Source organism: Nannospalax galili, unplaced genomic scaffold, assembly GCF_000622305.1.
Source record: "Nannospalax galili isolate Female #2095 unplaced genomic scaffold, S.galili_v1.0 scaffold30, whole genome shotgun sequence".
Classification (NCBI taxonomy): domain Eukaryota; kingdom Metazoa; phylum Chordata; class Mammalia; order Rodentia; family Spalacidae; genus Nannospalax; species Nannospalax galili.
In genome coordinates, this window is record NW_008329127.1 from 384,582 (window position 1) to 408,276 (window position 23,695).

Genomic DNA, 23,695 nt, shown 5'->3' on the forward strand with positions numbered 1-23,695 from the left:
ACTTTATGTAATTTTTTTTTTTAATCTTTCAACAGGAAGAAGCCTATTCTTCAGGAAAGATTTCTGAACCAGCCCAGAAGCTATTCCAGCTCTCCTGGTCCACACTTCTTCGAATTTTCAAAGCTCAACCTCCCTATACTAGTTCCCCTTTCACTCATTCTTCATGTTTATCAAGACTTCCATATTAATCAGCATAAGTACAGAGTGCCTCATGACTGACCTATAAACACCTACAATGCTCTACAATGTCAAATTCTACTTCTATATTGAACCGCCATCACTCCACTATCCAGGCTCTAACTCTTCTAAGATCCATCCACCATCCCAATACCACTTAAATTCACACTAACAAACGAAACACATGCCTACCAGGCAACTTAGTTAAAAGCAACCACTGAATGTGTGGATCCTTGGATCTCTAACTAACCAAAATGGTTTCCTAGCATATAAGGCCCAGTATTGACCACCTCAAGTAAAACGCTTCCTTCCACATTAAGAAGAAAGTACATAAAAGGCAATACTGGGCTCAGGCTGCTGTGGCCACAGAACAATGGCATTCTTGCAAAGCCAGAGTGCTAGAGCTATAGGAAGCACAGGTAAGACAGAGCTTTTTTTTTTTTTTTTTTTCCTTTTTTGTTTGGTTTTGTTTCTTAAATATAGTCATGACACCAATGTGTTCCAAGTCTTCTGTTCAGATAAACAGACAGGGCAAAACTTGATTTTACATATCATTTAACCTGGTACTCCTCAAAAGGAGGATTTCCATATAAAGAGCATGTTCAAATAGTTAAAGATATTCTGTAAGTAATTACAATGTGTGCGTGTATTTCAGTTTTTAAAGCTACGTATCACTGAATTCAACCCTCAAATGTTAAGTACCAAATGAAACTAGTTCTCCAAAGGTAAGCAAAGCTGACTCTAATGCTAAATAAGTGCCACTAAATAAGTGGCATAAACTTAGCATTTTGTACACTAATCTGCGCTGACACTGCATCAAAACTCCACATGACCCACACAATTATGGATGTGTTAACAGCTATATCTTTATCCCAAAATCTCTTTAGCTGGGTTAAACACACAAAAGTTCCAAGTTATGTTTTGTTTATAATATGGCAGAGAGAAAATAATTCCGTTTCCTTATTACCTCATTTGCATATTAACAAATCAGCTAGCTGCCTACCCACTTTTCAGATGAATATATTGGGATAACCAGGAGATCTAGTCAGAGTTCAAACAAAACAAAACCCATTGATGGCAAACAAGTTCAGTAAGGCCTACTGCCTTCTAGAGCAACAGTCTTTCCAATACTGAAATACAATGGAAGGAGTACAGAAGGCAGGACTATAGGACTATACTCATGACTGAAGCACCTACCACGGACTGGGCTCAATTCGAATCTGTACTTATAACAAGCAAATGAAGATATAGACTGACGCACAAAATATGGGGAAAGAATCCAGAATACGCCAAGTTTAAAGCATCAGATCTAGATATGGCCTCTGTTTTACATGCCTCAGTTTCCTCTACCTAATCCTTTCAAGGGAAGGATAAGTGGTAGAAAAAGGATTAAGAGAAATGAAACCAAACATGCTAGTAAAGGAAACCAGAGATAGGGTAAGGACAAACTGATTAACTTTAATCAAACACCCATTTTTAAATGGTGGAAAATGATCAAACAGACAAACAAACAAACAGATCGACTACTGCTGGATGGCCTGTCAGTTCCCAGAGAAATGTCTCAATTCACATAAGCCTGGTTAAAACTGCACTTTTGGCCAAAATGGTCAACAGAGCTTAATGCTTTAAGAACTACATTAATTCTCTCTTGTAAATTTCCACAGTGCCTTAGCAGGAGCCACCATTACCCTTAGGGAAGACATCAAATCTTAAAAAAAAAAAAAAAAATTAGTATTAAGCGAATAGAAACACTTTTTACATACTACTCACACATATATAGCACCTTGCCATCCATAATGGATTTAATCAGGACCCCAGCAGGGAAACCCACAAAGGCCTATTTCTCCAACAAAAGCCATACCAGACTGAAACGAATCTCGAGCTATTTGGTTTTTATTTTATTTATAGCAACAGACCTTCTATCCCAGGTTCCTCAAGATAAGCCACCAAAAACTGCACCTGACAGACCCGTGGAGCAGCCATCCTCAGAGCCGGATCATTGCAGACAGAGGAAGAAGGACAGAGGGAGGAGGGAGGAAGGAAGAGCGCAGTGAGGCAGGCTCCGGAGCACTTGTCAACAATCCTCCCCTGTACGTAATAAGCAAGCGGCAGTGCAGATTCCGCGCGGCAATAGGACAGCCTAACAGCAGCGAGGCCGAGGGGGAGGGGAGGCAGCAGGGACATTATTTATGTGCCTGCGAGGGAATCGAACACCAAAGAGGAGGGGGTATCTGGCTAGCTTTCCCCTCCCCATCCTTTTTTTTTTTTTTTTAAACCATCTTGACAAATTAAAATGAGAAAAACCAAGAGAGACTAGCTTTCTGTCTTGCCATTTCTCCAACCTGCAATGCAGGCAAATCAGAATTACAGAATTTCTGGCATTGAGCGGGAGGGGGCACCTTCGTGGGGACATTTGGAATTTAATTGTTCAGACTTTTGTGTTCAGGGTCTGGCCTATTAGAGAGCATACTAGCCCCCTCCCCCAGCACCCCACCAATGACAACAGGATCCAGGGCACAGTTTCAATGGCATCCCTTTTTAATATCATAGTCTGTGTCATTCACCACTTGCCTTTTATTTATTTTTATTTGTTTTTTTGGCTGGGAAACCTGGGCAGCTCTCCAGACAGACTGCAGAAATCTCTCTCCACATGCTCCTCCTCCTGCCCGCCCTCCCTCTCCCTGCAATTCCAGCCACCATGGGGCTTCATTACTCATGAAGTGATCGCATGGTCAGGCATGGGCCACAGCCAGCAAAGGGACACCCCTCCCCCAGCCCTGCCTAAGCGCCTCCCCACCACACATAAATTGATCTAATCTAATCAAACAGAAGCTGTTTTCCCCTCATTGTTTCTGGAGGATCTTTCACAAAACAGGCTCTGTGGCCTGGCAGCTGCTGAGGGGGGTGAAAAAGGCAGGCGTCCAACTGGCCTCCGATAACTAGAGTCCTGTCTCTTTTTTGATTTTCAAAGTCAATTCCTTTGAAGCTTTTGAACTTCATCTGGCAGAGATGTAAAACACACGCTCATCACTACCCACATGCTTCTCTTTATGCCCTTCCAGGGAAGGGAAAGATGGTGGCTGAGACCTGTGAGCACCATGGGCACTCAAAGTTCTTCTGGAAGATTATCCAGGGCACTGGGAAAGGCCATGCCAAGAAGCTGACCCTGTTGTTTCATCTCATGAGTCCTTTCAGACTCTAATAAATTTCACATGCACTAACATCCTACACCTTGCAGAAACACTAAACACAGATGCTAGCTTTCCTGTGGTATGGTATCATCTGGCTAGAAGTTACTGTGACCATTTCTTAGATCACCATGCCACACTGTGGAGGGAAGACAGGGTTGGTTTGTTTTTGTTTTTTTAAGACAGGTTCTCCCTGTAGCCCCATCTGTCATGGAACAGGCTATGTAGACCAGGCTGCCTCTCACAGAGATTCATTTGCCTCTACCTCCTAAGTGCTGGGATTAAATACCTAAGACACCATGCCCAGTATGCCAGGCATTTTTAAGCAAATACAGCATCAGGGGGGAGTGCTAGTTTTCTCTAAAGTCTACTTGATATCACCCCACTTTTTACAGATAGGGCTTTAGAAATAGACTCTCTGCTACAACCTCCATTATAAATTAAAAAGCAGTGACTATACTGGTTTCCAGTAAAGACCCCACTGGAAGTCACTATGTTTCACCAAACAGGAGGTCCTTTGGCATTTGAGGCCGGTGTAATTCCCTGTGTAACGGGGGGAGGGGGGGTGTCTCTACAATCTTTCCTGAAGAGGGCCCACAGAGCTGTCAAATGCAGAATGTTCTTACAACGTTGAGCAAGTGTTTGTCCTGTGTCCTGCTGCAGCATAAGTCACACAGTTGATTAAAGGACATTGGGAGGATAGGTGTCTTTTTTTTCCTTTTCCTAGGAGCTATCTTGTCTCTTCAGTAATGAAGAGCACCAATGCAGAGAATTTGAATGGAAATGGGCAGCTATTTGAATGGGTTAATTTGGAGGAAATGGTGGTGAGAGGTAGAAACCTATGGTACATACAGCTGGCAAGAAATGAAGCTTGAGAATCACACAGATTCTGTTTTCCTTATCCCCAGAGCTCCGACAAGCCCTTGTCCTATCGCCACTGCTTCCAGGCTCCTCGCAGCAACTCAAAGAAACCACGGGTTTAAAGTGAAAAAAAGGAAAATCTATTGTCTGTACAAGGTACAAGATTAGTCCAGTCCCATGTCCACTCAGGCTTTTGTGTGGCTGTTGGGGCATAGAGGGGAATTAGAAACTCTTGACTTGTAAATACCATTAGGTTTGCAACTGTTTAAATAAAATGTCTTTCTACTACTCTAGACGGGGCTCAGGGAAGTACCAAATTACACTAACAGCATTCTCTAAAAGACCACGAAAAATGAGAGCCAGATTCAGTTGAGAAATTGCAACTTAACTTCCCAATTTAAGTACCTAAAAGAGGAGACAAAAAAAGCTGAGGATTTTTCTCTATTCCAGTTTCATAAAACGAAAGTTACCTTTGTCTTGAGTTTTAATACTCAAATATTAGCATTAAGTCTGATCTTAGATCCCTCAGGCATTAACAACTTGTCTTTCTTGCTGCTCTGATATGATGAACATTCCACAACAGGCAAGTTTCAATTGACCCTCAGTTTATCTTGATTGACCTGTTCAAAGGCATAGGCATTGTTTTCAGTGTGCTTCAGTGCCACACTGCAATTCCTCTGCTGCTCCCCTAGAAAACAAGCATTAATTTCTCCTGTATATGGATCTAGGAGCAGAATTAGTGGAAATACTAAGACAGGAAAATGTACAAATTTACAAGACCAATGACAAATTAGTTCCCATGCAGGTGCCAGACACTACACGCGTACATCAGCAATGCCGTCACTGCAATCTTAATGTCCACATGAAGACCTTCTATTACTCAAGACATCAGACAACAAGGCAATGCATTCAAAATGCTACTTCTGAAGAGGTTAGAATTTTAGAAAGAATCTCCTATCCACAGCAATGCTACCCGGTCAGCCAGGTAAGTGGCTACCTTCCACCTAATTATCACCTAAACCCCAGGAGACGTGAGGACACACTTTGCCTCTTCTGCAATCAAGAATCTCTACCTCTTCCATAGCCACCAAGTTGGGAAAACTCCAAGAAATCCTCTAGCTGCTTTTAACATCTTTAAAAAAAAAAAAATAACCACAACAAATTTCCAACTGAGAGAACAAGACATTGTATATCTTACTCAGTTTTGGAGACTGAAGATTGGTCTTGAGATGTTTAATTAAAGAACCCGGTGCTTCAGAAACCTAAAACCTTACTTAATTCATATACCCAATCTGAAAAGTCAACCCAGCTGGGTGTAATGGTTTATATCATGATCCTAGCACTTGGGGAGACTGAGACAAGCGCACTGCCACAAGTTCAAGACAAGCCTGGGCTACAGAATGAGTTTCAGGCTAGCTTGGCCAGAGTTAGAACCAAAATAAAATAAAACACTATCTACCCCATACTGAGAACTGAGACCACTCATAAAGGTAAAGGAAAGCAGGCCTTGAGGCTATGATACATCAAGTAAGGAGTCATTATAACCCAGGATCCAGTGCTAAAATCTCTCCATTTCTAGCTGCCCACAGAAGCAGCTGCACAAGCACATGGAGTTCTGAGTAACTGACCCCACAAAAAAAATTATCATATAGAGGCAAGAGATGGAGTAGGTTGCCATGAGTTAGTAACAAAAGTAGAAAGCTGTGGTGCCTGGGATTTTCAAAAAGAAAATACAGAATTGACCAGACTATATTAAGCTATGAATAACTGCTTATTCCCATTCATAGATTACGTATCTGTAAATTCAACCAAACACAGATTAAAAATATTTGAGAACAAAAATATGCATCTGTACTGGACATGTACAGTTTATTCTTCATTCCCAAATAAGACAGCACAGCTATTTCCATAGCATTTACATCATATTAAGTATTGTAACTAATCTAGAAATGATTAGAAGTATTCAGAAGGATCTGCATAGATTTTTTTGTTAGTTTTTAGGACAAAGACTCACCATGTTGCCCCGGTTGGCACTGAACTCATACTTCTACCTTGCCTCCTGAGTAGCTGGAATCACAGGTGCAAGCCACCACACTTGGCTATGCTGTTTTACAGAAGTGACAGAGTTTACATGGACTTTGGTGTTTGCAGAATTCGTGGAGCAGTTCATAGAGGGATGACTATACCCTAATGATGCTTCTGATTCTGTAGCCAAATTTCATATTAATCTTATCATCTGGGTGTGATAAGAGCCAGTGGAGAAAAATGATCCACTGTGCTAATATTTGACTTTCCAAAACATTTATTAAAGTGGGTATTCTTGACAGTTATATCATAAGTATTACTTGTTGACATTTTTATTTAAAAGTTAAAGGAGAATTAGGTATAGTATACACATAGTATGGCCTGGACACCTTCTATCAGGGCTTAATCATTCCTGAAATGCCAATGATGCTAAGCTATATACTGCATGTGGCTTCCCTGATAGCCAATGTGACTTCAGGGCCATACCACACAATTATAAAATAATACCAATAATTTTAAGAATTCAGTAGGGTGATCCATACTGGTTGACAAATTAGTGAAACTAATGGGTTGTTAATGCCAATAAAATGGAGGTACAATTATAAACTATAGCATCTAAATTGAAAAGATAATACTCAGTGTTCTGGATAGCTTTAGTGTCAACTTGACACACCTGGGTTGAGAGAGCCTCAGTTGGGGAATTGCCTCTATTGGACTGGCCTGTGGCCATGTCTGAGGGGCATCTTCTTGATGAGTGATGTGGGAGGGCCCAGCCCACTGTGGGTGGTGCCACCCCTGGGAAGGTGGGCCTGTGTGGCACAAGAAAGAAGGCTGAGCAGGGGCCAAGGGAGCAAGCCAGTAAGCAGTGCTCCTCTAAGGCCTGTGCTCCAGCTCCTGCCTCCGGGTTCCTTCCCTGAGTCCCTGCCTTAGGCTCCCTGATAAACTGTGACCTGGGAGATGTAGGCTAAATAAACCCTTTCCTCCCCAAGTTGGTAGTGGTCAGAGTGTTTTGTCACAGCAATGAAGAAACAAACTAAGACACTCAGCAAAAGTATCTAATAAAGACCTTATTATAAGAATCAGGATTGGAGGGGTAAGGACTGGAGAGATGGCTCAGTGGTTAAGAGCACTGGCTGCTATAACTCCAGTTCCAGGGAATTTGATGCCCTCTTTTGACCTCCAAGGGCATTGCACAAAATGGGTGCTCCTACATATATGCAGGCAATACACTCATACACATAAAATAAAAATAACCAATTTTTTTTTTTAAAGAACCAGAATGGGTCACAGCACATCCAGTACAACTGGAATAAGGCACACTGACTCTAGTCCTAACTTTACTCATTGATTGTGTAATCTTACAGTAAATCACAGAAACACTCTTTCTCAGTTCCCTCATGTCCTAAACAAGTTAGGCCAATACTGGTAGTTGGTGAAATTTCCTATAAAGTAAAAGGGTTTGTTCTACTTTGTAAAGCCTTTATTGAGGTTATCAGATGCCTTACTGAGGAACTTCCATTTTATTTGTAATTTTTGTTAAGAGATTTTTAATTACTACATTGAACAATGGAAAATAGCTCAATGAATGGACTTCTAAAGGTAAGCAGGGGGCTGGAGAGATGGCTCAGTGGTTAAGAGCACTGACTGCTCTTGCAGAGGACCCAGGTTCGATTCCCATCACCCACATGGCAGCTATGAACCGTCCTAAACTCCAGTTCCAGGGGAATCCGAAGCTCTCTTCTGCCCTCCACAGCATTGCACGACACAGGTTCACTCACATACATTCATGCAATACACTCATACACATAAAATAAAAATAAAATATTTTAAAAAATAAAAAATAAAGGGTAAACAGAAGCCATACCAACTTAGAGATGGCAATGTTCAATCTTTTGAAGATAGTTTAAACATGTTACCTTATATGAGTGAAATTCTACCAGAAACAGGTATGTCTTTCAAACTTAAGAATAATGACCATAAGAAAGTTTCACTAGAAAATTGTTAAAGAAATGGTTAATTGAGTCTCTACTAAAGAGCATCATCTTTCCAAAGTTTTACTTTTAACCAAGTTGATACAAACACAGTGTGGTTCTAAGCTAATAAAATATTTCAAAAGTGGACTAGTAAGATTACTCAGTGGGTAAGAGCACTTGCAATGCAAACCTGAGAACCAGAACCCATGGTGAGAGGAGAGAATGGATTCCTTAAAGCTGTTTCTCTCTCTCTGTCTCTCTGTCTCTCTCTCTGTCTCTGTCTCTCTCTCTCTCTCTCTCACGCACACACGCACACGCACACGCACACACACACACACACACACACACACACACACACACACACACACACCCTGTGCTTACACACAATAATAGTGATAAAGATTTTTTTTAAAAAAAGACAACTTGGTAATGGATACCAACAAGTCAATTCCACAATTCAGCAATTAATGTTAGGTCTAGAAGATAAATCTAAGAAATCAATGCGAAAGCAAAGATTTATTTGAAAGGATTTCAACATAGCTTATTAATTTTCATTGTTTTTTTTTTTTTTGAGTGGAGGGGGGAGGAGAAGGAGGAAGGAGGGGGGCAATTGTCCTAAATCTGTTTTCTGAGTCAAGTAATAAAGTAACTAGCAAAACTTTGGTTTCAAAATGTGGCAAAGTCATACAAGGCACTGGGGAAGCTGACTTGGGGCCTGCATATGACACATTATCTTTGGTTTTGTTTGTTTGTTTGTTTAAGGCAGGATCTCATTATGTAGCCCTGACTGACCTAAAATTCATTATGTAGACCAGGTTGGCCTTGAACTAATTACTTGATATCTCAGTCCCCAGAGCCTTTGGGCTTATTCTGAACTTTTCACTTCTCTCATTTTGCCTAGAAGCTCCCACTCTTCTGGTCAGCTTTAGATGAACATCATTACCTGCAGGCACTCTTTCACTGTAACAAAGTTAAGGAGGCAATGTTGGCTTACCTGCCATGTGCCTTAACAGGATTTAGTTTTGCTTGTGTTAATAACCCTTGAAATGGACCATAAGACCTATGCAAAGCAACTAATGCATAATTAAATACCATGGAAATAGCCTAGATAAATGACTGGATAAAGAGCTTGTTGAGCAAGCATGAGGACCAGAGTTTAGGTCTCCCACCTAGCTGCTGGGTGGGCATGGTAGCCTGCCTGTTATCCCTGTAAGGAGAGGCAAGAGACAGGATCTACAGCAGGCTAGCTAAAGTAGCTCCATCAGTGAACTCTAGACTCAAGTGAGAGGTGATGCTTCACAAGGTGGAGGGTGACCAAGGAAAACACTCAACTTCAGCCTTTAGCCTACACACCTCTACATACCTCTACACACACACACACACACACACACACACACACACACACCGATGGATGGATGGATGGATGGATGGATGGATGGATGGATGGATGGATGGATGGATGGATGGATGAAACGAAACAAAACAAAACAAAACAAAACAAAACAATAAACTAAAGAAAGACTATGTCAGTTTTAGGACCTTCCTAATCCAGAAGTGCTCTGCTGGGGAGGCCTAACCCTACAACTCATTCAAATGCACTACTTCCTATGGTCAGTATGTTCTCCCTGAAAAGAAAAATGATTTCAAACAATTATTTGGCTCTTTGTTTTTAAATTTAAGGCAGGAATATTTCACACAATGGAACTAAAATTTCTCTTATTCACTGATGAAAATTAAGAATTCTTGCAAAATAAGAGACATAAACTACAAATTTCAGGTGACATGATTAACACTAAAAAAATATTTGTGTTTTGTTTTCAAGGTATTTAGCTCTTTCTAATTCACTTTTACTACTACAGTTGTTGGTTCAGGAACCAATTTTTTTTGTGTGTCAAAAATTGATATTGTCTTCCTAAAAGTAGAAATCATTTGGCTACTCTAACTTAAAACTCATGACCAAAATAAAAGTCAAAATTACCTATTATTGTAGCTGAAGAGATAGCTCAGTGATTAAGGGCTGACTTTTCAGAGGACCCTTCAGTTCCCAGCTCCAAGGAATCTAACATCCTCTTTTGGATTCCAAGGGCATACACATACAGTATACATTTACACATACAAATACATTCATAAATAGAAATTATAAGATTTTTCAAAATTCCCTCTTATGTTTTAAATACAAAATGTCCTATTCCCCAGCTTACACTCACATATTTGAGCACTTGGACCCCAGTTAGTGTGATTTGGGAGATTATGGAATCTTAGGAGGTGGGGCCTCCAAGTGGGGGCTGGGGGCTGGGCAAGGGTCATAGCAGGGCCAGTCTATCTCTATTCTCTCCTCTTCTTTCCCTTCTCCCTTTCCTGTTCCACTGATTGGTAGAGTGCCAGCTTCAAGCTTCCACCGCCATAGAGCTGCCTGGGGCCATGGCTTTCCAGTCATGATGGACTGCATTCCCTCAAACCAAGAGCTAAAATACAACCTTTCTCCCTGAATTTGCTTTATCAAGTATTCGGTCATAGTAACAAGAAAATAAGTAAGACATATACTGCCCGCTGTTTTATTACCAAGTGAAATAATCTGAGTCCCAAAATACCAGCAATCACTATTAACAACAATGTCTACATAGCATTCCCTGAGGCTATCTAAAAGAGTGTTTCTGAATGACCTACAGTGGCAGCAAAGGGAGCAGAGGAATTACTGAGTCAGTTCACCACACTTCGAGCTTATCCTGGCTCCACAGCTGCACTGTGTCATTTGGCAGCCTTCCTTCATCCATTCACAGTCTTTCATTTAAAATGGACTCAACTGTAAAATTTAGCCTTTTCACCAAACCAGCCAGGTTTCAAAGGCTCAAGGAACACACACAGCCATCGAGTACCATGCAGGACACTGCAGAGAGAATTTCTGCACCATCACACAAAGTTCTACTGGGCAGAGATGAGCCTACAGCATCTATCTACAGCAGGCAGCTCCAAGTCCCGTTCCTTCCAAGCCCATCCTCCAAACAGGGCAAGAAGACAGAAGACAGAAGGTAATGTCTTTTCTAGGGGTTGGGTAAAAAAGGAGAGACAATTAAGATTGCATGCAGGCAAATGTCCTTCAGTGCCACAGCAGATGGTTCAAGGTGGTGCTCAGGCTGGCTTGCAGAAAAGAGGATGAGGAAAGCACAGAGAGACTGGATTCATTAAAAAATCACCAACTTATTCAACATTAAGGACTGAGAAGGAAAAAAATTCTATTAGCAAGTCCATTACCTAAAGAGTGATATGTATTAGAAATGGTTTAAAAGCCACCTGGATGTGGCCTGAGCATAAAAGGAAGGCCTGAGAAGTAGGCATCAACCACGCATGGACCAAGTGCCACCTGAGCTCAGGCAAAGTAGCACTCATACCTTGCTACCTAGAGATGCTGAACACATGATACTGCCTTGGTTCCTTCACAGAGGGATAGTGGCCAGTGAAGGGACATTTGCTTCAGTATGACTTCCATGCATTCTTCCACATTCCACAGAAACATACAAATGTTTGCAAGCCCAATACCACAATGGAGATCCAAGGGGGAGAAAGACAGACACTATGCCATAAACATCATAAGGCCACTCTGCTAAAGCCCAATGGGATGATGACATCACAAAGCAGGAAGCCTGCAAAGAGATGGTTATCTTGGAGATAAAGGCGGAACATCTCTATCTAAAAATCACAAAATCCAAACAGCTGCAAAATCATTTAAGGGGGTGTCATTCTCACTATATAGCTAAATCCTTGGTTTTTTTCTTTATTTTGAAAACGGGGTCTCACTGGCCTGGCATTCACTATGTAATGTAGACTAGACTTGCTACCAACTCAGAAAGATCCATCTGCCTCCACTTCCCAAGTGCTGGGATTAAAGGTGTGCACTACCAGGGGGCCCAGCAAGATCTAAAAATTTTTGAGAATCCCCATGTAGCCCAAAGAGATCCAGCTTTTAAGAGTCACTTGGATTTCAGTTTTTCTGATTATTGGGGGTAAATCAGTAAACTCTCCACAATGTTCTAAAATCTGAAAGAACCAGAAATCTGACTGAAAACACTTCTGGTCCTAAGTATTTCTGGTAAAGGACACCTAACCCATATTCAGTTTCTAATGAAATGACAATTAAGATCCAATGTCAGTGTTTGTTCCAACACATCACATTCTTGATTTATTCAATACTGCTTGAAATGGCTAAAATCCAGGAATGCTGGTTAATGACTTGACAGATTGTAATGTGAATGGCTACACAACATATCCTCTTCCAGTTCTAAATAGTTGTTTGAAACTACATCCTAGGGCTTTTCTTTCACTGGTTCTAATTCACCTTGGCCTGATACTCTCCAGTCCCTTTCTCCCTCCACCGGATTCACATCTCTCTCCTTCAAACCAGCAAGCACATTCACACAGCACAGACCAAATCAAGGCCACTACCCCAAAACCCCATGCCCAGGGGCAGGTCACAGACTTCAGGGGCAAGCAAAGTGCATGGTGGTGGAAGGACAAATGCACATCACCTACTCCTCCTGTGGTACAAGGCTTATCAAGGCCATGGCGACCTGCTGGAGAAAACCAAAGGTCAGAGCTGCAGGTCTTGGTCTCGATGTAAAACCCGATTTCAAGATGCTTATATCCAGAACCTGGAGTGGTACAGACCAAGTCTAACATGATCCCCAAGTGTTCTGCTTCATGGAGCAACTGCTACTTTTACGGGAGGTGACGGGATCCTATACAGCTAGAACCTCAATCTTTAATCACCCTCTGAATGCTTACTTTCTGCTAAGTACTAAGAACTTCAAATAAATCCTCTTTAATCCTAGGAATTCTACCCCCGAGAGAAAAAACAATGCTCACTACAGAGGTGAAAAGGTGGAAAAACAATGAACAGGAGCCAAGCAAAATGGTACTATCTGCTTTGTGTGTTCTTTGAACCTGGATTGGGACTATCTTGTTAGGACTGACAGTATCATCCTCTCCCAGTTTCCTCCTGGTTGAGGCCAGCAGTATGTTAAAGCTTAGCCATTCTCCACATTCCACCTCTAAATGGTCTGTACTCAGAGCTCCAGGGGCCCACATAGCCAGCTTCAGTCTTCCACTTTACAGAGTCCATACAAGGCATAGTGTGACATCAAATAGCTGGAGCTACTTGACCCCCACCAGCCCAAAATAAGATCAGGCTATTCCTCAAACAGAAGGTGCTCTTAGGCTTCAGTAGTTTGCACAGAGGCTAAGGAACTGCAATCATCAGTCTGCTTCCATCCACTACCAAGAGCTGCCACTTGATGGCAATCTTAACCTATCCTCTTTGAAGTCTTCCATATAAGGAGACCTTGGGAAGGCTAGCTATACCAGATGTGGGCTGCACAATGTAGAAAGGGCTGGAAAGGGCATCTCCGCTTTGTCTAGGTCTGGGTCTGCAACTCAAGATGAGAAAGGAAGGAGACTAGGCAAAGAGCTGACCTTAGCCTTCTTCTTTGGGTCCTTCCCCATTCTCAGGTTTCTCTAGGGACCGGTGGAACCAATACAGATCACAGGCAGAAACCTCTAAGGCACCATGGCACCTTCATACTTGCCAAGACCAGTTGAAGATGCCAGTCAGTTGCAGATGGTAACAAACAGGGCAGTAAATCAACAAAGGGCAGGCCTCTGCTCTTATCACAGCACCTCATCCTCTGCCCAAGTAGAGGGACAGAAAAAAGAAAGTCGGCTGCTCTTATCAGAAGGTGGAACCACCTGTTGAAAACTTACCCTAGCACTTTTCTTATTTAAAGAGAAAAATAAAACTAAACTCTCTAGTATGTGTGTGCTTGTTTTTCAAAAGGAATACAGAGCTGAGAGATGGCTCCTCAAGTAAAGGCGCCTGGCTTGCCTCCAAGCCAGTTCATGCTCAGGAAACACATGGTGGAGAGAATCAACTCCTGTAAGTTGTTCTCTGACCTCTCACATACATGCCCCCAACACACACGCACCCCATAAAATAAAATGTAACTAAAAATTTTTAAATAAGGATGGGCATTGGTGGTACACATTTTTAATCCCAACACTTGAAAGGCAGAGGCAGGCAGATCTCTAAGAGATCGAGGCCAACTAGACTACACAGCGAGTTCCAGGACAGCTGGGGCTACAGGGAGACCCTGTCTCAAAAAAACCAAAAAACAAAAAACAAAACCCATAAAATTTGAAGCAATAAATAAGACTATACTGCAAACAGCTCTCGGTACACGTTTCTACTTTCATTGGCAGGAAGAAGAGACAAAGGGCCCTCTGAAACATAGGAAAGGAGAGCAGCTGATACTGTCAGATCATAAACAGTCCACTGTCTCAGCCTGGATAATGGAACACCCCCCTCAGGACTCAGCCTTAGCCAGTGCAAGGGCTTCCTTGCTCTTGCTGTCTCCATTTATAAGGAGAGTTCAGGCAGAGGGAAGAGTTTGCCAATATTTTCCTCATAGGGGTTCAGAAAGTGCCAGCTGAGCGTCTTCCAGCTCACCCTTTAAAACTCTGGAACGCTTTCCAAGTGAGCACACCAGGAAAGCCCTATTCAATAACACTGGACACAAAGTGGTGTGAAGGTGAGCTCAGGATTTAAAAAAAAAAAAACAAAAAAACAAAAAAACAGGGGGAAGCAAATCCAAATCCCCCTCACCTGACCTCCTGCACTTTAGCAGGATGTCATGAGATTATGTCCCCTGGGGTGGCACGTGCCCTAATGATGTCTAAAGAGGACATGCATACATTCTGCATTGGGAATGCTGAACCTTGGGCACATTACAGAAGGTTCCAAGATGCAATTCTTTCTTTTGGGTGGGGAAGGAGAAGGGGTAGCAGCAGTGCTGGGAACTGAACCCTGGACCTTACATGTGCTAGGCAAGGCAATCTACCACTGAGCTATTTATTTCTCAGCAGCACCCCTCCCCCTTTCCATTTTAGTTTGAGACAACTGCCAAGGCTGACCTCAAATTCAAGACTGTCCTGCCTGAGCTTGCCAAGTAACTGGGATTAAATGTGCCACAATGTTTAGAAAAAGGAGAGGGAGGTCTCAGCTATTAGAAGAACTGGCTGCTCTTGCAGAGGACCCAGGTTCAAGTCCCATCACCCACATGGCAGCTAATGACTGTGCTTAACTCCAGTTCCAGGGAATCCAGGGAATCTTCTGACCTCCTCGGGTACTGCAAGACAAAGGGGTGCACTCACACACATGCAGGCAATATACTCATACACATAAAATAAAAATAATATTTTAAAAAAGCAACTTTTAAAAACAGGCATTGATAGGTAGGAGTTCCTATGAAAATATCCCAATCATAGAAGAAATTACAGAAATAATAAATGAATGAATTCTGAAGAAAAGAATCTCAGCACTCTCCAAAGAACTGAATTAGCAATGACACCCAAAGCATGAATGACAAGAACACTAGGAACAGATTGAGAAACAGCTTAGAAAGAGGGAAGGACAAGGTTCGAAGGCATAGAGCATGGTAGACTACAGACTACAAAGTCTGTCTTTCTGATTTATTCTCAAGGCTGAGTTGATGTGGATGACCAGTCTCACAGATAGAAGGCGTAAAGCTATAAAACAGCTCACAATTCCTTCATCATCCCCCTAGCTTCCATGAATGAGAACTGTACATTTTTTAAATTTTACTTATTGTTTTTATTTTATGTGTCTGTGTATATTGCCTGAATGTAGGTAAGTGTTCCTGTGTCGTGCAATGCCCTGGGAGGTCAGAAGAGGCTGTCGGATCCCCTGGGACTGGAGTTACAGACAGTTGTTAGCCGCCATGTGGGTGCTGGAATTTGAACCTGGGTCCTCTGCAAGAACAACCAATGTTCTTAACCACTGAGCCATCTCTCCAGCCCCATAGAGAGAACTATACATTTTTATGATCTTTAGAAAAAAATTATGAGGAAGCTAAATCTGAGGGTAAAACTGCATCCGAAATCTACAAAGGAAGCCAGGAGGACAGATGAGAGCTGGCAGCAGATGAGATTGAGAAATAAATTGTAAATTAAGGGATTTATGGATTCTAGGGTAATTTCCCAAAAGCATATCTAGTAATCACTCTGTTGGCTTTAAATATACACCATACAGAATCCAAACATTTAATGTGGCTCAAGAAATAACAGGGTATTTCCAAAGCTAAGTAAAGGTCCTCTGAATCTGCAGATGGGACCTCAGAAACTCACAAGCACAGCAATACCACAGGAGTTCACTGTGGTAAATCTGAGAGTAATTAAAGCTCCATCGATACATACATTGATGTTCAAAGCATGAAATGAGTTGGGCTTAAAAAACATGAGGCCTTCCTCTGGTGGGTGACATTATCATTTTTTATAAGAATGAACGCAGGTAAGCAAATCCTATTCATGAGCTACCTACCTCTGTCTGAACACAGGCCTATCTGGTGACCCCAGAGACCTTGCCCTTTCCATAGGTTTTGAACAATGAAAATGTGAGGGAAGTGCTTCATACACTCATTGCAACTTTCAGGCTAGTGAGATGAATCAATATGTAGCTAGCAAGACTTCCTAACCCCAAGAGTCCTCAAATATCCCACCATTTTTTCTCCTATATTCTTGGAGGACAGAAATCTCCCCGCATGGCCAGATTAGTCACCCCTCCCCGCTTCGCAAACTTGAAGGTCCTTCAGAACACACTGCTGCTGAGGGGTTCCAGGCCCATTCTGTCTTCTACACTAGCTTCCCTTACATGTGAACCTGTTTCTCCTGGCTTGAACTGAAAGGTTTGGGTTAACCATGCATGTCACAAAAGCAGGCATTCAGTAACCAGAAGTGTAATTTCATCCAAATGAGGAGAACAATGACTTTGCAAAGGCTAAACAGCTTGCCTTATCAGGAAAAGGTACTAGGATCACATAAGCATACGTTTTACTTTTGTGCTTAACATGAAAAGTAAATATGCAATCTATATATAATTAAACGAAATAAAATTGTGACCATCTCCATGACCTACAGGTATGTAATATTTCTTGTTTTGAATCTGTAACCCTCTCATGTGATGTGACTGAACTTAGGAAAGCGTGTGCACAAGACAGGCACTCAACAGAACTGGAGTTGCAAATGCATTGCAGTCTGGATTGGAAGGCTCCAGAACTGAGAAATTTCTGTTGTTATAGTCATCTATGCCATGGCATTTTGTTATGGAAATCAACTAACGTACAGACTTTTAACACAGCCACAATGAAATGCCAGCAGTGCCAGCACACTGCTACCATATATACTACATCCTCATGGCCAGGAGGTGGGTCATGGGCCCCAAATGGGAACAAGTTGAGTAGAAAACATGCAGATTTGCAGTCAGATGGCTTGTGTGACTTGTGTGTTTTGTTTTTTTTTTGTTTGTTTGTTTGTTTTATAAACATTCCACTGGAGGAAGACCAGGTCTAGGCTAAGACATTATCAGAGAAAGATGACAATGAAGAATCTGAACAATGAAGAACTCTGAACCTGAACTGGGAGGCGAGCCTGAAAGGCTGAGGCTAAGGAGTGAAATGTGTAAAATGTTCCCTGTATAAATATGGGGACCTGAATTTGTATCCACAGCACCTATGTAAAAAAGCCATCACATACCTGTAACACCAGCATTGGAAGTTTTCTTCTTAAAACTCAATTGTAATTTAATCTACAAAGCAATTCTCATTCAACAAAGGGGGGGGGCACAAAGGTAACCTAATTCCAAGAATCTTTTGTTAGATGTGTCACAACTACAAATAAGTTCCCTCTGAAGACAAAGAAATAAAGAGCTGACAATCTCCAACCTACGCCCAGCAAAGTATGCGGACACAAGGAGGTCCCAAGTGTCATACACCTAAGCCCCTAAGCAAAGGAAAGCAAACAGTCTCACTCAAACAAATGAAACTTTTCCCTAGAAGACTTCACAATCTACTGTACAGAGAACAATAAAACTACAATGTTATTAAATCTCACCCACCCAGGGTTCAGGGAACATAGTGGAAGAGGAGGGCAGAAAGATTGTAAGAGCCAGGGTTGGTCCATGAATATAGGGAAACAGAGGCTTTTAGGCCACTGGAAGCTTGCACATGTCAATTTTCAGTCATGGTGGCAATGAGCTCAAGACCCACGCCAACTCAATCAGAAAAGGGCCCAGAGTGGAGGGTGGGAAATGGGAGGTGGGCCAGCCCTAGCCTTAGAACTAATAGGCCGTACTTAACATCTAGACTCCAACAGATGACTAGCACCGAAGGGCATCTGAGTACAAATGTTTGACAGGATAGAATTTAATATGTATGGAGAAATTCATGATGTCTGGCAGAAGGTGGAGGATGTGTGGGGGGTTTTAATTCGATTAAGAACTGCTGTCTGAAATGTACAAAAGCTCAATAAAAAAATAAAACTACAATGTCAGGCCATGAAACATTATATAGAAAGATGGCACAAGGCTCAGATGAAGCAAGTTTTCACAAAGTAGTTCAATGAAGGACTTTCCCAGAATAGGGATTATGGACAGAAAACTGAAACATAGACAGGGTAATCCATATACAGGACCAGCAAGAACAAAACAGCCTAAAGGATACAATAGGTGGGGCAGAGGAAGAGTGGATGAGACCAGAGAGACACCAGGGGCCCAATCAAGCATGTCTCAGACTCAGCACAGGAGCAATGCAGGCACAGCATGCCTGGTTACAGCCTAGAGGAGAACAGAGGCAGAAGTGGATAGAGGACAAGGTATAAGGAAATAAGAAGCAGGATGGAAATGACAGGAAACTGACCTACAGAGCAAGCAGATTAGAGAATAAGCCTGAGAGGGCACCCCTGAATACACAGCCTGGGAGCCAGAGGATGTGGGTACCTCCTCACCAGCCTAGATCTGGATGAGTGTGGCCTCTCTTAAAGACTCGGGATTTTTATATTTTTCTCCCTTCAGGGAGGGAGAAGGGGTTTGGGGTTAAGGTTATGTCATATGGGGTACATGCAAGGTTGGCTGCCCTATAACCAGGAGGGTCAGAAAGGGAAGTTCAGACATACAGGACTACAGCCCAGGGAGTGCCCTGTGATTGGGACTGAGTAATATCAGCTCAGTGGGGGCAGGGAAGAGGGTGAGAGATGTCCTTCCAGCAAAGCTGCCAGGGAGTAGTGACCATGTGAGAAACATTCAGGACCTAATGCAGGAAGATGTAACACCAGCACAGGGCAGAGGTCAGGAATTGGAACCGGGTGGCAATGCAAACTCATGGGTTTAAAACAACACTTTGGTTAAAAGACAGAATGTAATGGGGAGGAGTGGGGGAAGATCTATTTTGGCCCCAGGAACTATTATTCACTGACAAAGGGAAGACAGGTGAGAGGGAGCAGTGGAGAAAGTTAACCTAAGGATCTCTTAAATTCATGAGGCCAATAAAAAAAAAAAAAAAATCAAGGCCTGTTAAGTCAGGCAGGCAAATGGCCAAAAAAGTCTAGAGGCTCAAGAGATGTCAAAGGAAGTTGAATGAGAAACTAAAATGCAGTGATAAGAACCTGGATTTGAAGACCAAAATCATTATAAGACTTGGTAAGTAGCCTGGCTTCTGTGGTTCAAAAGACAATAGAAAAAATCCGTTCCAAGATGTCATAGCAAAACCTAATTCAATATATGCTAGTCAAAAACTTTAAATTACTGAAAATTATTGGAGATGCATTTCAACAGCAGAGTACCTGCCCACAGGGAAGGCCCTAGATTCCAGCCCCATCACTGAGGTGCTAAAGGAAGAGGGCTGAGAGTAAAAGAGAAAGAAGGGAGGGCTAGAGGATTTTAACATGAATGTAGATGGTACATGAAGACAAACTATTTAAACATTTTCTTTCAAGGAATTTCCCAATAAAGACAGTGATGAAGTAGCAGGAGATGCAAGGTCAAGAGAGGGCTTAACTTCCCCTGGAAGAAATAAAAACATGGTGTGCATACTGGTGGGAAGAAGGGTGAATGGTGAAGGAAGGAGGGGTCATCTCAGAGTGATGCTATGGGGAAGAGGATGCAGGGTAATTTACTGCACAAAGAGAAAGGTGGCCAAGGCCTTCAAGAAACTGGCTTTGGCTAGAACACCAGGCTCGATGGGATTTCTATCCTCTTGCCTCCTGCTGGCATCACACATAAAATCTGATAAGCTTCTAGAACAACTGAGTCAGTAGGACAAGGAAACATAAAACTCCTTCCCTTTCTCCCTCTTCTGCAGACTCCTCTCCCAGGTCACACACTACCTGTGCTGCTAAAGCAGACCAAGTGTTCTAAGAATGATGACATTATCACAGAGAAGGAGTCAAACTCACAAAACTGACAAAGAAGGCAGACTTGGAAACTGGAGGCCAGTGAGGCTCTGGCAGGACATGACCCAAAAGAGGAACACATTAACCCTCATAGGCACCTCCACTTGTAATGTTCCATGAAATACTGCTAAGCAGCGGGGTCTACTGGGAAGCTTGGCATCTCACTGTCATTTAAATTGGATTTCTAGATCCAGTCAGTCTCCAGCAAGATCCATGATCTATTCCTTCCCATTAAGCTCTGTATCAAGGTTCAAAATTCCTTGTAAGAAAAAAATGAGTTTGACCTACATACCTCTGAAAAGACTCTTCTTCCTCTAGCAATTCTTAATTTCACATCCCTCTTATTCCCAGTCCAACATGTGGCCCAAACACAGAAATCTGCTATCACAGCCATTTGGATCTAACATCAACTCCAGTACCATAGCTAGTTAGTTCCTAGTCACTGCCACTATCACTAACATCATCACCTTTACCCAATTTTGAGCCTCTGATCAGAAAGCCCCTGTATATCTCAAGGCCCTTTGCAAGGTCTTCAATGCAGCCTTTCCTGGTAGCTCACAAAATGGGTCTTTGACATCGGCTGCTTCTCTGTTAGTTTCTTCAAAACCAGAGAGAGGGTCGGAGGGTGTCTCTCTCTCTCTCTCTCTCTCTCTCCAGTTCGAGGGGATCTGGCACCCTATTCTGACCTCCATGGGCACTGCACAACAAGGGTGCACTTACATGCAGGCAGGCAATATAGTCATACACATAAAATTTTAAAAAAATAAAAATTTAAAAGAAACAGAAATGTAATTGTTTTATTCTTTCTATTTCAATCACAAGGTAAGAAACTCCCAGAAACACAGTCCGCTTCCTAAATACTTACTTACTAGCCCCTTTCTGAGGCACTTTTCCTGATGAACAATTTTATTTATTTCTATCAAAAGAAACTACTTTGAGTAAGTATGAGTAAAGCCCCCAAAAATGACAAAGAGACCAAAAGAGAATAAAAATAGGTGGTAGGCCAAAGGACACATAGGGAATGAAAGAGACCAGGAAGGGTTGCAGATAGAAGGAAACTAGGAGGATGGGAAAGATGAAGGGGAAGGAGAATCACTGAAACACTTTGTTTGAAAATGCAATCCCAATACCTTGGGAGAAATTACTTGTAAACAGTACAGTCACCCTATGAATTCTTACTTTGGGAATTCTATCTTTATGGAAGGTTCCAAAATTGTATTTACCTAAGTGGTGGCTAAGCAAATGGAGTCTGGTCCAGAAAGCCTGGGTTTGTATCTTGGCACTACCTGTCCCTACACTGATGGGCAAAGTGCTAGTTCATTCTTAATGTATAGTTTCCACATCTACAAAAGTTTGTTCTAGGGGCTGGAGAAATGGCTCTGCAGTTAAGAGTACTGGCTGCTCTTGCAGAATAGGATTCCCAGCACCCACATGGCAGCTAACAATTTCAGTTCCAGGAGATCAAACCCCTCCTCTGACCTCCACAGGCACTATACAACATGTATATACTTATATGCAGGCAGGCAATACACATTAAAATTTTTAAAAATATTTTTTAAAAAAAGTTTCCTCTGATGATTAAATGAGTAAAACACAGCTAAAGTCCTACAACACTAACTGAAATATGAAGAACAGCTTGGATGGCTATCACAACTCCTGCTCACTCTAAGATTCTAAAGAAAAGACTCCAACTTCCATTAAATCTATCCAAAACCACTTTATTGGCCAAAGGGCTTGCTGATATGGGATGACATTTATAGGAAGCAAATGAAATTCAAATACAGCTAATAGCTCCCCTCTCTTACTGTGTAATTATGTGTACTCATTATTTGTGTAGCATGTTATTATTTAAATGTCCCTAATTTTAGCCCCAGCAGGCCAAGAGCCCTCAAAGAGTGGCCAAGGTTCCAGCCTCTGCAAGCCCTTTCCTAGGCCTTTGTTATTTTATTACACCCAGGAAAAGTGGCATTATCGACAGCAGGAAGTACAGAGGGCTCACAGTCAGCAGATCTTAACACCGCCTCACCCCTACACACAACTACAGCCTACAACACAGTCAATCCACAGCACTGTTCAAAGCCCACACGTACTTCCTTCAGCAGGGCAAAAATTCTCAGTCCTTGTCACTCCTGACGTGCCAAAGCAAGACAGATGGTGAATACAGCTTTTATGACATAAATCGAGGTCTACTATCTTGTTCCTGTTTGGACTATGTTAACCAGACTTGCAAAAGTGGGCAGGCTAGGCCCTCATGCAGATACAAGCTCCCCTGTTGTTCTCTACCAGCAGCAGGCAACTGCCCCCTTCACACAAAGGTCTGAGGGCAAAGGGCTGCTCACTCATCACCAGCATGCCAGTGATTTAGCAGAAGTGAGATCAATTTGTTTTTAAATTGGATAAAAATTACGTCAAGCCTGATCCATTGTTAATGCAAAATAGTAACAGTTTTCTTAGTAGAATTTCCCAAGAAAACTGATGGAAGCAATAGTCTGGAAACATTTTTGTTTTTAAAAAATGTTAGAATAATAGCTGGGCATGGTGGTACATGCCTTTAATCCCAGCACTTGGGAGGCAGAGGCAGGCAGATCTTTGTGAGTTTGAGGCCAGCCTGGTCTACATAGTAAGTTCCAGGATAGCTGGAGCTACAGGGAAACCCTGTCTCAAAAAGAGAAAAAAAAAAAAAAAAAAGTTAGAATAAAGGCATCTTGTTTCAACATAATGGTTTCAAAACCTTAGTGTCACTTCATACATTCTGTACTGCAAATTATGAGCTGGAATCAAAGGTACACAACTTGCGCTATAATTCCTATTCTGTTACTGAAAATTATACCTATGTGACTTTAGAAAAATACTATATGTAACATTCAAAAGGCAGTATTAGTCCCCTTACACATGAGACTATCAGAGCAATCAAAGGCTAATAGAATGGGCACAGAGACACCACCAGCTTGGAACACATGTTGTCACCTCTGAGTAATGGCTACTTATACCTCTTTAATGGGTAATCTTAAAGCTTTATCTCCACACAAATTTCCGTAACAATAAAATTAAAAGAATGGGAACCATTTCACCTTGTGGCCAGACTACCTGAAAACATCTAAAAAAAAAAAAAAAAAAAAAAACTAGTCATGGTAGACAATTCTAATTCCATTCAGGAAGCTGGGGCAGGGAGACAGAGCTCAA

At 42.0% G+C, this 23,695-nt stretch overlaps 1 protein-coding gene across 2 annotated transcripts in view; it reads right to left on the reverse strand.

Annotated features, from left to right (window-relative positions):
• Jarid2 (jumonji and AT-rich interaction domain containing 2) overlaps window positions 1-23,695 on the reverse strand; it is a 244,777-nt gene that overhangs the window by 108,560 nt on the left and 112,522 nt on the right. The window contains exon 1 of one of the 2 annotated variants that reach the window (XM_008831393.2): window positions 2,094-2,239. The exons of the other annotated variant lie outside the window; for it this stretch is intronic. Coding sequence (XP_008829615.1) covers window positions 2,094-2,160 — 67 coding nt within the window. The 5' untranslated portion in view covers window positions 2,161-2,239. Of the gene's footprint in view, window positions 1-2,093; window positions 2,240-23,695 lie in introns of those variants that run through there. 2 annotated transcript variants of the gene reach the window in all.